The sequence below is a fragment of the Ovis aries genome, chromosome 1 (genome assembly GCF_016772045.2).
Source record: "Ovis aries strain OAR_USU_Benz2616 breed Rambouillet chromosome 1, ARS-UI_Ramb_v3.0, whole genome shotgun sequence".
In the NCBI taxonomy this organism is placed as follows: Eukaryota; Metazoa; Chordata; class Mammalia; order Artiodactyla; family Bovidae; genus Ovis; species Ovis aries.
Genome location: NC_056054.1, coordinates 119,415,660 through 119,430,077, shown reverse-complemented (window position 1 = coordinate 119,430,077; position 14,418 = coordinate 119,415,660). Strand labels below are relative to the sequence as shown.

Below are 14,418 nucleotides of genomic sequence, written 5' to 3'. Positions count from 1 at the left end.
AAGCACATGGGGCGAATGTAAAATATAAACACGGCGTTGGGCTGTGAGTGGCTGTTATTAAAGGTCTGAATTACTAAACATGAGAGGCGGGGAAAGCCAGGCGGCCATTTCAATAATATAAACCTCCCCGAATTAGACATTATTCAAATGAGAGAGGTTCAGCTAACCAGAGCATAAGAGGACCCAGCACCCAGCAAGAAAACAGGGGCAGAGAACCAGGAAGGGGGATCCCCGCCCCTACCCAACTCCCAACCGGTGGGGGGAAACCGAGAATATTATCAACTTGTCAGCCCAGCCGGTTCTGGGGCCGGGCAGGAGGGCAGCGCTTCACGTCCCAGTTCCCGAGAGGCCTCCGGGCGCCGCTGGGGCCTGAGGGGGAGCGAGGCCCCCGAGGGTCCCCGGCCGCGCGGGTCTGGGTCAAGCGCAGAGGCGGGGGGCGGACAGGGTGGGGCAGGGGACCCAGAGCTCGGACCGCGCCGGGCACCTTCATTCGGCTCAACTCTCCCGAGAATCCACGGCGCCGGGAAACAAGGGGCTTCCCCAAGACCTGCTGGGACCCCTGACCGGTGGCCTGGAGCACATGGGATGGCCTCAGAGGACCCGCTCCTTGAGGGGAACTTTCCCCGAGGGCCGCTTTCAACCCAGTCCGCCCCCCAAGGGGGCGAAGCGCATGCCGGCGCGGACTCCTCGGTCCCTCCGCCCGGAGGCCCCCTCGCAGCGCCCAGGACCGCTCACCCCTGCGCATCTACAGCGCAGGCCCGCCTCGGGTCAGGCCACCGTTCGCGGGATGAGCGGGGCGCGGCCAGGGCGCCCGGGGCCGTGACCCGCGGGCTCGGCCCCGCTCGGACCCCGGTGCGGCGGCGGGGCGCGGGCGCGGGCCGGGCGCTGTTTGCGGGCGCACCCGGGCCGCTCTCCGGGCCGCCCCCCGCGGCCAGCAGCGCGGGGGAGGGGGCGCCCCGGCCGCGCCGGGGGCAGGACACGTGCGGCGGTCCGGCCGCCGGGGTCCGCTCCGGCCCCGCCGCCTCCCCGGCATTGTGCTCGCCGCCACCTCCGTCTCGCCCTCCACGCCCCCCCCCACCCCGCGCCCGCCCGGCCCGGGTCGCCCGCCCGCGCCCCGCCGCGCCCCGCCGGCCCAGCAGCTATGAATATGTAAAACGTCTTTATTGTCCTCTCCCTCTGCCCCGGCCCCGCGGCCCCGCCGCGGACCCGCTCGGGTTGGGGCTCGGCGACGAGGAGGCGGAGGCGGCCGGCGGCCGGCGGAGGAGGAGGGCCGGTGCCGGCGGGCGGGCGAGCCCGCGGCGGGGTGGGCTAGGGGCAGGAGGAGAGCGGCGGATCGCAGCCCCCTTTGCCCCTCGTCTTCCCCCTCCGCCTGGGCGCTCCGAGCCTCTTTCCCCCTCCGCTCGGCGCCCGGCGGGGGCTCCGGGCTCCCTGGCCCCCCATCTCCCCGCCGTTAATTATAATAATCCTGAGTACTAATAAATTATGCTAAGTCGCGGGGGGGGCAGCGGGAGCCGGGGTTGAGTATGAATATGAATATGTAAAATGCTGTAATGATTACCTGCTGCTGCTGCCGCCGCGGCTGAACTCTCATCTTGACTCGCTGCTCCTCCGTCCGCCATTTTGAATATTTTAACCAAAATCGCCCGGTCGATAAACCCTCCCTCGCTCCGGCTCCCCTCCCCCCGCCCGCCCTCCAGACCTCCTCCCTGCTCTCCGCCCCCTCCAGCTCCCGCCTCTCCTCGGGCGCGCGCCAGGGGGCGCGCGAGGCTGTCCCCCTGGAAGAGGCCCACCTCCACCGGGCTCTCTGCGCACGCGCCCCCTGGCAGCTGTGGCTCCTCAGTAGCTAAAGCGCCCTCAACCTGCGAGTCACTCCGCTTTATTTTTTCCCGTCTGGGCTCTGCACATGCGCGAATTTCCCCACGCGCCTGAAAGGCTGTCTGCGCTTGCGCCATTTCCCCTTGGCTCGGTCCTGATATGTGAACTGTGAAGTGTAGTACGGAGCGCGATTGTGGCATCTTAATATCCTCCCTTCTCTTCCCGCTTTACTCTCCCGATTTTACTCTGGCTTCCCCCAGTGGCATACTACAAGGACAGGGGACACAGTAGCCGAAAGGGTGGAGACGCGTGAAGTGGCGGTGGGCGGACTGGCCCGCGCCCTCTTCGCTGCGCACTTTTTAAGGCTTTCCGCGCGGTTTAAACACCGACAACAAAGGACGGGCCGCTCCCCTGCTAGGTAATTTCCGGCCCTGCGGGCAGGTAGGGGCGGAAACCAGCCTCGGGGAACCGGGCTGGAGGCACCTGCTGGGCCTGGCGCGGGCCTCCCGCTTTAAGTTTGAATCCGAATTAGTCCCCGCCCTCAAGCTTGCGAATGCTGGAGACCTGACCCGGGCCAATGCGAAGGGGAGGGTCCTGTGATTCTTTTAGTTAGCTCCAGATCTTCTGCTCTACTTGTTTCCAACACCCGGCTGGCTTCCACGTTAGCTGGGAGTTTTTATTAAGTCGCCAATTCCCGCCCCTACCCTTTCAGGTGCCTCGATCGCCGCTCACCGGATGGAAGCAAATAGCCGACCTCTGGTCTACAGATAGGCATTCTTCCCTTCCTTTTGGTTAGGAACATCTTTTGAAACCTAGCATAAACTGAAAACCCACGACCTAGTAAATAAAAACATGTCGAAATCAACGGTAGCTTCATCAAGAATTGTACTATATTGCTTCTCAAGGTAAATATGAAAAATAGGCGTTTTCCGAGGTAGATATCTTTGCTTGTAACTAGTCATAATATTCTAAGATTTCTTTATATAAATGTAATAGATTTTCCTGGACAAGACCCAGGTCTAATTATTTTACGAATTATTAAGACTTACGGTTTTTCCTGTTTTGTTTGTTTGTTTGTTTGTTTGTTTTAAGAGGAGTGTACTGTTATTTCATGGTTACCAAAGAAAACCAAGAAAAACCTTTTTTAAAAAAATTAGTTTTAGGTAGTCTTGAATTCTTGCCTAGAGAATCCCAGGGGCGGGAGGAGCCTGGTAGGCTGCCGTCTGTGGGGTCGCACAGAGTCGAACACGACTGAAGCGACTTAGCAGCAGCAGCAGAGGAGAAAAAAATGAGTGTAAGATTTAAATTGAGTAGGATTACAAATTCTGGTCTTCCCAGGTGGCTCAGGTGAAGAATCCGCTGGCCAGTGCAGGAACTGAAGGAGACTGGGGCTCCATCTCTGGGTGGTGAAGATCCCCGTGAGGAGGAAATGGCAACCCGCTCGGGTGTTCCTGCCATTCCTGCCAGGATAACCCGATGGGCCGAGGAGCCAGTTGGGCTGCAGTCCAGGGAGTCGCAAAGGCTAGAACACGACTGAGCACGCAGGCACAATTTCTGCACTAAGGAAAAAAACTGATCTCTAGGAGATAGCCAGCCATTGTTTAATAGCTAAAGTTTTAATCATTGTTCTTAAGCTGCTCATTGAATTTCTTACACTGTGCAAGTACAGTTAAAGCTATTGTCAGTGTCAGCCAATGAATTTTCCAGGTGGTATTGATTTATTCATGGCAATTAAGGCCTAGGGTGTATGCATGACTGTTTAAGCCAAATAATTGGGCTACCCTATAATCTATTTCAGACAATGGCCAACCAACACACAGTTAAGGAAATGCAAAATTTAATCGTTACAATTAATCTGTAAATATAGCATATTCACCAGCATTGCTATTAATAGAAAGTCTCAGAATCCTCAATCTATTTGAAACTGAAAGTTGCTCATCAGTCAGACTCTTCGTGATCGGGTAGACTGTACAGTTCATGGAATTCTCTGGGCCAGGATACTGGAGTGGGTAGCCTTTCACTTCTTCAGGGGATCTTCCCAAACCAGGGATTGAACCCAGGTCTCCCGTGTTGCAGGTGGATTCTTTATCAGCTGAGCCACAAGGGACAAAGTTAAGTACATGACCCTGCTTTAAGGGCAACAAATTTGAAGTCATCTCCACTAAGAAAAAGAAATCAAATACCCTTATTTAAATTCTTATCTTCTATTTAATCTTTGTTTTGCTCTTTGTTTCAAAAAGTAAATTAGTATGACTTTCAGAAAGGAACTGAAGCCAGCAGTGCATCTGCTATTCATTATTATTTTATTTATGTAAAAGGAAATTTTTATGGAATGAATTTTTACATAAAGAAAAATAGCTCTGTGAGGAAAAGAAAGTTTAAAATACTGTGTGTTAATGATTCATCTTCCTCTTGATGGTAATATTTATGTTTCCAAATGTGTACCCAGTTCAGTTCAGTCACTCAATCATGTCCATCTCTTTGCAACCCCATAGACTGCAGCACTCCAGGCTTCCCTGTCCATCACCAACTCTCAGAGCTTACTCAAACTCATGTCCATTGAGTTGGTGATGCCATCCAGCCACCTCATCCTCAGTTGTCCACTTCTCTTCTGGCCTTCAATCTTTCCCCAAATCAGGGTCTTTTCCAGTGAGTCAGTTCTTCACATCAAGTGGCCAAAGTATTGGAGTTTCAGCTTCAGCATCAGTCCTTCCAATGAGTACTCAGAACTGATTTCCTTTAGGATGGACAGGTTGCATCTCCTTGAAGTCCAAGGGATTCTCAAGAATCTTCTCCAACACTGCAGTTCAAAAGCATCAGTTCTTAGGCCCTCAGCTTTCTTTGTAATCCAGCTCTCACATCCATACATGACTACTGGAAAAACCATAGCTTTCATGAGACAGACTTTTTTGTTGGCAAAGTAATGTCTCTGCTTTTTAAGATGCTGTCTAGGTTGGTCATAACTTTTCTTCCAAGGAGCAAGTGTCTTAATTTCATGGCTACAGTCACTATCTGCAGTGATATTGGAGCCAAAAAAAACAAAGTCTGTCACTGTTGGCATTATTTCCCCATCTATTTGCCATGATGCCACGATCTTAGATTCCTGAATGTTGAGTTTTAAACCAACTTTTTCATTCTCGTCTTTCACGTTCATCAAGAGGCTCTTTAGTTTTTCTTCACTTTCTGCCATAAGGGTGGTGTCATCTGCATATCTGAGGTTATTGATATTTCTCCCAGCAATCTTGATTCCAGCTTGTACTTCATCCAGCCTGGTATTGTGCATGATGTACTCTGCATATATGTTAAATAAGCAGAGTGACAGTATACAGCCTTGATGTACTCCTTTCCTGATTTGGTACTAGTCTGTTGTTCCATGTCCAGTTTTAACTGTTGCTTCTTATCCTGTATACAGATTTCTCAGGAGTCAGGTCAGGTGGTCTGGTATTCCTATCTCTTGAAGAATCTTCCAGTTTGTTGTGATCCACACAGTCAAAGGCTTTGGCGTACTCAATAAAGCAGATGTTTTTTTGGAACTCTCATGCTTTTTTGATCCAGTGGATGTTGGCAATTTGATCTCTGGTTTCTCTGCCTTTTCTAAATCCAGCTTGAACATCTGGAAGTTCATGGTTCATGTACTGTTGAAGTCTGGCTTGGAGAATTTTAAGTATTGCTTTGCTAGTGTATGCTGCTGCTGCTGCTAAGTCGCTTCAGTCATGTCCGACTCTCTGCGACCCCACAGACGGCAGCCCACTAGGCTCCTCTGTCCCTGGGATTCTCCAGGCAAGAATACTGGAGTGGGTTGCCATTTCCTTCTCCAATGCATGAAAGTGAAAAGTGAAAGTGAAGTTGCTCAGTTGTGCCCAACTCTTAGCGACTTCAAGGACTGCAGCCCACCAGGCTCCTCTGCCCATGGGATTTTCCAGGCAAGAGTACTGGAGTGGGGTGCCATTGCCTTCTCCTTGCTAGCGTGTGAGATGAGTGCAATTGTGTGGTAGTTTGAGCATTCTTTGGCATTGCCTTTCTTTGGGATTGGCATGAATACTGACCTTTTCCAATCCTGTGACTACTGCAGTTTTCCAAATTTGTTACCATATTGAGTGCCTCGCTTTCACAGCATCATGTTTCAGGATTTGAAATAGCTCAACGTAAATTCCATCACCTCCACTAGCTTTGTTCATAGTGATGCTTCCAAAGGCGCACTTGACTTTGCATTCCAGGATGTCTGGCTCTAGGTGAGTCATCACACCATCATGGTTATCTGGGTCATGAAGATCTTTTTGTACAGTTCTTCTGTGTATTCTTGCCAACTCTTCTTAGCATCTTCTGCTTCTCTTAGATCCATACCATTTCTGTCCTTAATTGTGCCTATCTTTGCATGAAATGTTCCCTTGGTATCTCTAATTTTCTTGGAGATCTCTAGTCTTTCCCGTTCTATTATTTTCCTCTATTTCTTTATATTGATCACTGAGGAAGGCTTTCTTATCTCTCCTTGCCATTCTTTTTTTTTTTTTACTTGATTTTACTTTACAATACTGTATTGGTTTTGCCATACATTGACATCCTTGCTATTCTTTGAAACTGCATTCAAGTGGGTATATCTTTCCTTTTCTTCTTTGCCTTTAGCATCTCTTCTTTTCTCAGCTATTTGTAAGGCCCCTCAGACAACCATTTTCCTTTTTTCATTTCTTTTTCTTGGGGATGGTCTTTATCACTTCCTTCTGTACAAAATCAGGAAACTCTGTCCATAGTTCTTCAGGGACTCTGTCTATCAGGTGTAATCCCTTGAATCTATTTGTTACTTTCACTGTGTAATCATAAGGGATTTTATGTAGGTCATACCTGAATGGTCTAGTGGTTTTCCCTACTTTCTTTAATTTAAGTCTGAATTTGGCAATAAGGAGTTCATGATCTGAGCCCAGGGCCTAGCACAATACCTGAACACAGTAGATAGTCATAAATATTTGTTGAGTAAAAAATAATAAATGATATAGTTATATACATTAGGATTATTTTAAAAATTGATAAATCATCAATTCGACAAATAGTTTTGAAATCTTCATTCTGCCATAAACTTTACTAGGTGTAAAGGATACGAAAATGTGTAAGATACTGCTTTGACCCCAGCAAACTTTGTGTATCAACTTTTTAAAATCCTTACAACTCTGGAAGATAGAGCTCTGATTACCCCAGTTTTCCAGGATGGGGAAGTTGAGTCATATAGGTATTATGTAACTTGCTTGTATTAGTCAATGTTCTGCAGAGGAACAAAACCAATCGGAGATATATATATATATAAATTTATGTATATGAAAGATATGTGTTATAAAGAATGAGTTTATACAGTTATGGAGGCTGAGGCATCTCCAGATCTGCAGTTTGAAGGCCCAAGAAGCAATGTTGTGTTGCAGCCCAAGTGCAAAGGCCTGATTCAACTTCGTATTCTTTCCATCATTATCCTAATACCATCTCCATACTTGTTCCCAAGATTTCTGTCTGTAACAATTAGAAGACTCAAGGAGTTCTTTAGAAGTGCTGTGTACCTCCTCATAAATCAGGTAATTTCCAGTTCGTGATGGGCAGTTCAAGTCTCATGGTAATTTGATGGCCCATTGGTAAGCATCCAGTCTCTATTGTAAAGTCCAGTGGCAGGCCAAGAGCTATTTCCCAAAAGGAGAGTAGTAATCTATAGACGATGTCAGGGCTTTGCTCTAAAATCCTGAGGGTTTGAGCTGTGGTTCAGTCAGAGCCTAGTGCATCCCCACCTGTGACTGACATGTCGAGCATCTCTGGGTCTGCCGGACCCTGAGGCCTGTGTGGTGGAGTAGCTCGCACAGCTGTCTGGATTTGCTGTGCAGCTTTCCCTTATGCTGGGTCTCATTCAAAACTAATGACTTTTTGAGTCACTTGGTAAGTAGGTTGAAATAACCCAAATGTGGGCTGTTTCCTCTAAAATCCAAAGCCCACTAGGCACTGTGCCTCTTTTTTTAGTTGTAGGAGGAGCCAGATGCAACAATTTATCCTTGTGGCTCAGAGGTTAAAGCGTCTGCCTCCAATTCAGGAGACCCGGTTTCGATCCCTGGGTCGGGACGATATCCTGGAGAACCCACTCCAGTATTCTTGCCTAGAGAATCCCATGGACAGAGGAGCCTGGTAGGCTACAGTCCACGGGGTCGCAAAGAGTCGGACATGACTGAGCGACTTCACTTCATCACTTTTAGAAGGGATATCTTAATATGCACCACACCACTGGGTCCCTAGAAATTTCACTGAGGTAGAAAGCCCCTGAATTTGTGTCAGACTTATTTCTCACACTTTGACACGTAAATGCCTTACCAGTTTAAGTGTGAAGTAGTTACTACTTCTTGCTTACTAGGTGCAATCAGCATGATGTCATCAATGTAATGAACTAGTGTAATAGCTTGTGAAAGAGAAAAGAGCAAGATCATGCAAACTCAACTGTGATTCCCAGTTGGTGAATTGACATACTTCTGAGGTGGGATAGTGAAGGTGTATTTGCTGCAAACAAACTGCTTCTTGTGGGTCTTATTAACAGGGATAGAGAAAAAGGCATTTGCTAGATTAATAGCTATATACCAGAGGATGTGTTAATTTGTTCAAGCATTGAAACCACATCTGGTACAGCAGCTGTCAGTGAGGTCACCACCCAGTTAAGCTTATGGTAATCCTCTGTCATTTTCCAAGATCCATCTGTCTTCTGTATAGGCCAGATAGGAGAGTTAAATGGGGATGTGGTAGGAATAACCACCCCTACATCTTTCAGATCCTTGATGGTGGAACTAATCTCTACAATCCCTCCAGTAATGCAGCATTCCTTTTGGTTTACTATTTTCCTGAATAGAAGTAGGTCTAGTGGTTTCCACTTGGCCTTTCCCACGTAATAGCCTGACTCCCCAGGTCACGGAACCAACGTGCAGGTTTTGACAGCTGCTTCCATTTTCCAGGGTGGGGGAAATTGAGGCATAGAGGTAGTAAGTAACTTGCCCTATGTCTCCCCATTATTAAACAGTAGAGCTGAGATTCAAACACAGGTCAGGGATTGTACTCTGTTAACACTGTGATGCTTGCTTTGGATCAGGCAAAATCCTGGAGGTGCCTAAAGTTCATGTGGTAAGAGAACATATTAACACATAATGTCCTTGTATGTAATCTCATAATTAAAATACAGGCATAGATGCAAATTTACGTCACTCAAAAACATACATACAAATAGCAGCTCTGTTATAATGGCCAAATCTAGAAACAATTCAAAGGCTCTTAAACAAGTGAATGGAAAAAAGAAACTGGAATACATTCATAATGTGGAATACTATTTTGCAGTTTAAAAAAATGAATTACTGACAAATGTAACAACTTCAGTGAATCTCTCAGAGGCATTACACTAAGTGAAAGCAGAAAATCTCAAATCATGCTGTATGATTCCCTTTGCATGACATCCTTGAAGTAACACTGATCAGTCGTTGCCTGGAGGTAATGGTGGAAGAAGGTGCATATGTGTGTATATATATATATTCACACACCATATACATATAAGGTACAGAAGTAGTACAAAGGTATGGTGAGTCGGCCTAGAAGTTACTGTTACTGGATGTTCTTCAGTTGGCAGCGATAATGTGTGGATGTGAATGTATAAATCTATCCTACTAAAGGGTAACACACAAGCCTTTCTAACTAGCTGTGGCCACATGATTAAATTAAATTTTGGCTTTTGGGTTTTAAGGAATTGTTGGGTTGGCTTTCTAGGAAGCTTCTAAAAGAAGAGTTACTTTTCATTGGAAAAGACTCTGATGCTGGGAGGGATTGAAGGCAGGAGGAGAAGAGGACGACAGAGGATGAGATGGCTGGATGGCATCACTGACGTGATGGACATGAGTTTGAGTGAACTCTGGGAGTTGCTGATGGACAGGGAGGCCTGGCGTGCTGCAATTCATGGGGTCGCAAAGTCAGACATGACTGAGCAACTGAACTGAACTGGGTTGGCTTTCTAGGAAGCTTCTAAAAGAAGAGTTACTTTGTTCTTCCTTTTTCCCTTCCTGCTGCCTGGAATGCGGATGTGAAGACTGAAATTCCTGCAGCTTTCCTGGACCATGGAGTACCATTCTCAAGAGAGAACATGTTAGAAACAGCAAGCCAATTAGCTGAAGGGAAGCCTGGGACTGGGACTGGTCCGGACACAGAATTCCTTGTACTTAAGTTAACTCTCCATGCTGCTGCATAGTTTTGTTAAAGACTGAGGAATCCAGATTCTGGGAAATGTATTTTAATTATTGTTATTACCTTAGTTGAATGAATTAAAAACATCGTATTTTTATAAACATCTCCAACATTTTAGCTATTCATAAAGATTATCATTATAATATAGCAAATTAATTTCTCTAGTGACCTAAGGTGTATTTCATAGCTAGTTACTCTTATAGCAGGGCTTTCAAGCCATGTTTCTTGAAGATCTTAGGCCTGGCCTTAAGAGAAGGTGAGCTCCAGAAAGCTCAACCCCTCCACCTCCTCTTTTTTTTTATTTTTTATTTTTAATTTTTTTCCGTTTTTAAAAAATTTTTTATTTGATTTTATTTATTTATTTTTACTTTATTTTACTTTACAATACTGTATTGGTTTTGCTGTACATCAACATGGTTCAATCCACCTCCTCTTTAGCTGAAATGATTTTACTTTTACCTATATTGGAAATCAAGATTTGTTTGAAAACATGGTATCACTATTTTAAAACATTATATATAATTCATATATATATATATATATATGTATGTTTGTATGTATGTATGTATGTGTGTGCTAAGTTGCTTCAGTTGTGTCCAAATCTTTCCAACCCTATGGACTTGTAGCCCACCAGGCTCCTCTGTCTATGGAATTCTCTAGGCAAGAATACTGGAGTGGGTTGCCATGCCCTCCTCCAGGGGATCTTCTTAAACCAGGGATTGAACCCATGTCTCCTGCACTGGTAGGCGGATTCTGTATCACTAGCACCACCTGGGAAGCCCTCATATACATACACACACACACACACACACACACACACACATATATATATATATATATGAAATTCATATATATGAAATTTACTATCCTGGAAGATTCAGCCAAGATGTTTCATTGCTTAAAGGTGCATATACTATAAGTACTTCTTTGGAGTAGAGCAAGATTAGCAACAGTGAGTTTAAAAAGTTTTCATGATAAAATGATCATGACCTTTGTATAAGTAGCATTGGGACCTTGATCTCCTTTTTCTCCATGTCTTACAGTGTGCCCAGAATTTTTCCCAAGGAAGATTTTGATTTTGCCTCAGATATTTCCATGATCCTCCTCTATAAGCAGGTGGAGATGGCCTCTATTAAATCAGTAACTGTATCCTGATCACATATCTTAACTTTCATAAAGGGATGTCAAACCTACTTACTGTAGCTATCTGCTGCAATTTGTTTCTACCCTTAATGTACAATGTAGAGTATGTGTACTTCTTAGAGAATGTACACTGAAATCTTTAAAAGTCAATGCTTATCAGAAAGCTCAATATCATTGATGGAGAACTGATAGATATATAGCCCACGGTCCCCTCTGGTTCAGGGTCAGCAAATTCATGTCACTACTCTTATATTGATATAATATTTTATACTGATATTAAGAAGAGGTGGCAAGAATACACAGAAGAACTATACAAAAAAGATCTTCACGACCCAGATAATCATGATGGTGTGATCACTCACCTAGATGCAGACATCCTTGAATGTGAAGTCAAGTGGGCCTTAGAAAGCATCACTACGAACAAAGCTAGAGGAGGTGATGGAGTTCACATTGAGCTATTTCAAATCCTGAAAGATGATGCCGTGAAAGTGCTGCACTCAATATGCCAGCAAAATTGGAAAACTCAGCAGTGGCCACAGGACTGGAAAAGGTCAGATTTCATTCCAATCCCAAAGAAAGGCAATGCCAAAGAATGCTCAAACTACCGCACAATTGCACTCATCTCACATGCTAGCTAAGTAATGCTTAAAATTCTCCAAGCCAGACTTCAACAGTACATGAACTGTGAACTTCCAGATGTTCAAGCTGGATTTAAAAAAGGCAGAGGAACCAGAGATCAAATTGCCAGCATCCTCTGGATCATCGAAAAAGCATGAGAGTTCCAAAATAAATCTGCTTTATTGACTATGCCAAAGCCTTTGACTGTGTGGATCACAACAAACTGGAAAATTCTGAAAGAGATGGGAATACCAGACCACCTGACCTGACTCCTGAGAAATCTGTATGCAGGGTAAGAAACAGCAGTTAGAACTGGGCATGGAACAACAGACTGGTTGCAAATCAGGAAAGGAGTACGTCAAGGCTGTATATTGTCACCCTGCTTATTTAACTTATATGCAGAGTACATCATGTGCAATGCCGAACTGGATGAAACACAAGCTGGAATCAAGATTGCTGGGAGAAATATCAATAACCTCAGATATGCAGGTGACACCGCACTTATGGCAGAAAGCGAAGAACTAAAGAGCCTCTTGTTGAAAGTGAAAGTGGAGAGTGAAAAAGTTGGCTTAAAACTCAACATTCAGAAAACTAAAATCATGGCATCTGGTCCCATCACTTCATGGCAAATAGATGGGGAAACAATGGAGACAATGACAGACTGCATTTTTTCTGGACTCCAGATGGTGACTGCAGCCATGAAATTAAAAGATGCTTGCTCCTTGGAAGAAAAGTTATGACCAACTTAGACAGCTTTTTGAAAAGCAGAGACATGAAACTTTGCCAACAAAGGTCCATCTAGTCACAGCTATGGTTTTTCCAGTAGTCATGTGTGGATGTGAGAGTTGGACTATAAAGAAAGCTGAGCACCTAAGAATTGATGCCTTTGAACTGTGGTGTTGGAGAAGACTCTTGAGAGTCCCTTGGACTGCAAGGAGATCCAACCAGTCCATTCTAAAGGAAATCAGTCCTGAATATTCATTGGAAGAACTCATGTTGAAGCTGAAACTCCAATACTTTGACCACCTGATGTGAAGAACTGACTCATTAGAAAAGACCCTGATTCTGGGCAAGATTGAAGGCAGGAGGAGAAGGAGACGACAGAGGATGAGATGGTTGGATGACATTACTGACTCAATGGACATGAGTTTGAGTAAACTCCAGGACTTGGTGATGGACAGGGAGGCTTGGTGTCCTGCAGTCCATGGGGTCGCAAAGAGTCGGACACAACTGAGTGATTGAACTGAACTGAACTCTTGTACTGTCTATTCCAAGCCCCTAGACACCTTCTTTAATCGTTTCTTAAGCCAAGCCTTGACTGTTGCTGTGTTTTTTCCAACCTGTGCCTCAGGCAATCATTGGCATTTCAATAGTCTTGGCATTCAGGATGAAATCCACTTCTAATTCCATCTCTAGGTATTAAAAGCCAAACTGTCAGAGAGCAATGCACTTAAAAACAGTCATTTTGTTCCCTTGTAAGATTCTTTCCTAGAATTATGCTTGGACTTGTGTCATCAGCCTACATTAAAATTATAAGGAGGGAAAAACCAAGGAATGTATCATATTTACTGTTGAGTGTTTTTGGAGTGTCTGTTTCCTTTCTTAGGATTTTTCCCTGGTATCTGAAAGGCCAAGGTGAAGTAACTTGCCCAAGTTCATACAGTAAGGAACTAGGAGTTGAATGAAAGACTGCCTGATTCCATACTGTCTCTAGGACATCAGATCTGCTCTGCGCCGTGGCTGCCCTCTGCCTCCCCAAGCTGCCTTCTACTGCATCTAGACATCCAAGCCTTTGCTTTGTTTCCATGTTTCTCTCTCTATTTCCCCTCCTGCATTAATTGATTCCATTTCTGCCCTTTCTATTTTTTCCCTGTCTCTTCCTATCCTTTCTCATAAGCTATTTCTAAATAAGCTCTTGCATTTACTCATCTACTTATTATAGTCTGATATCTACTCCAATCATTTTCCTGAAATTACTTTATTAGAAGTTACTGATGACCTCCCAACTGCCAAATTTGGTAACACTTGCAGTTTTCATCTTGTTCCATCTCTCAGCAGTTGGACAATAGTGATGGTTCCTTCCTTCTTAAAACCATCCATCTAAATCTAGCTTCAGTGACAAACTCGCTTTCCATTGTTTCCTCTTATCTCTCTAAATACATCTTGATTTTCCTGGCTGGGTCACTCTAGTCCTGACCTCGCTCCAATGTCAAACTATGTTAACATTTCTTTCTTTCATCAGAGTATAAAATATTCAAGTGCTGGACTATATTGTCCTCATCATTTTTGTTCTCTTTTTATGCTTTATGTTATAGCACAAGCCTAGATATAGTCTATGCTTAGCAATTTTTAAAAAACAATTTTACATACTTCCTCTTATATTTTAGTGGCCATCCAATGCAGCTAAGAAGACTTTATTCTCTCACAAGCATTCATCAAGTACCTACTGTGCACTCGGCATTACACTAGGCAAACATTTCCTTTAGTTTCTTGGAACGCCTTGGGGAGTACACATTTAATTCATTTTTGCAACACCCAAGTCTACCTGTATAACTGTATATCTTATCTACTCTAAAATGCACATTTTTTTCACATTTTAAGATCTTTTAA

General features: G+C 44.8%; 1 protein-coding gene and 1 long non-coding RNA gene across 9 annotated transcripts in view; one reads left to right on the top strand and one right to left on the bottom strand.

Moving 5' to 3' along the window:
- The window catches only part of POU2F1 (POU class 2 homeobox 1), a 206,520-nt gene extending 204,889 nt beyond the window's left edge, over positions 1-1,631 (bottom strand). For all 8 annotated transcript variants that reach the window (XM_060403567.1, XM_060403574.1, XM_060403572.1 and 5 more), the window contains exon 1: positions 1,559-1,631. Coding sequence is in view for 4 of the 8 variants with exons in the window: in XM_060403564.1 (XP_060259547.1) it covers positions 1,559-1,619 (61 nt within the window). In the remaining 4 variants the exon portion in view is untranslated. The remainder of the gene's footprint in view (positions 1-1,558) is intronic.
- A 323-nt stretch (positions 1,632-1,954) lies between these two features.
- LOC132658292 (uncharacterized) lies at positions 1,955-10,148 on the top strand. Its single transcript, XR_009597701.1, has 2 exons — positions 1,955-2,720; positions 9,893-10,148. It is a non-coding gene; the product is annotated as an uncharacterized LOC132658292 (long non-coding RNA).
- The last annotated feature ends 4,270 nt before the right edge of the window (positions 10,149-14,418 follow it).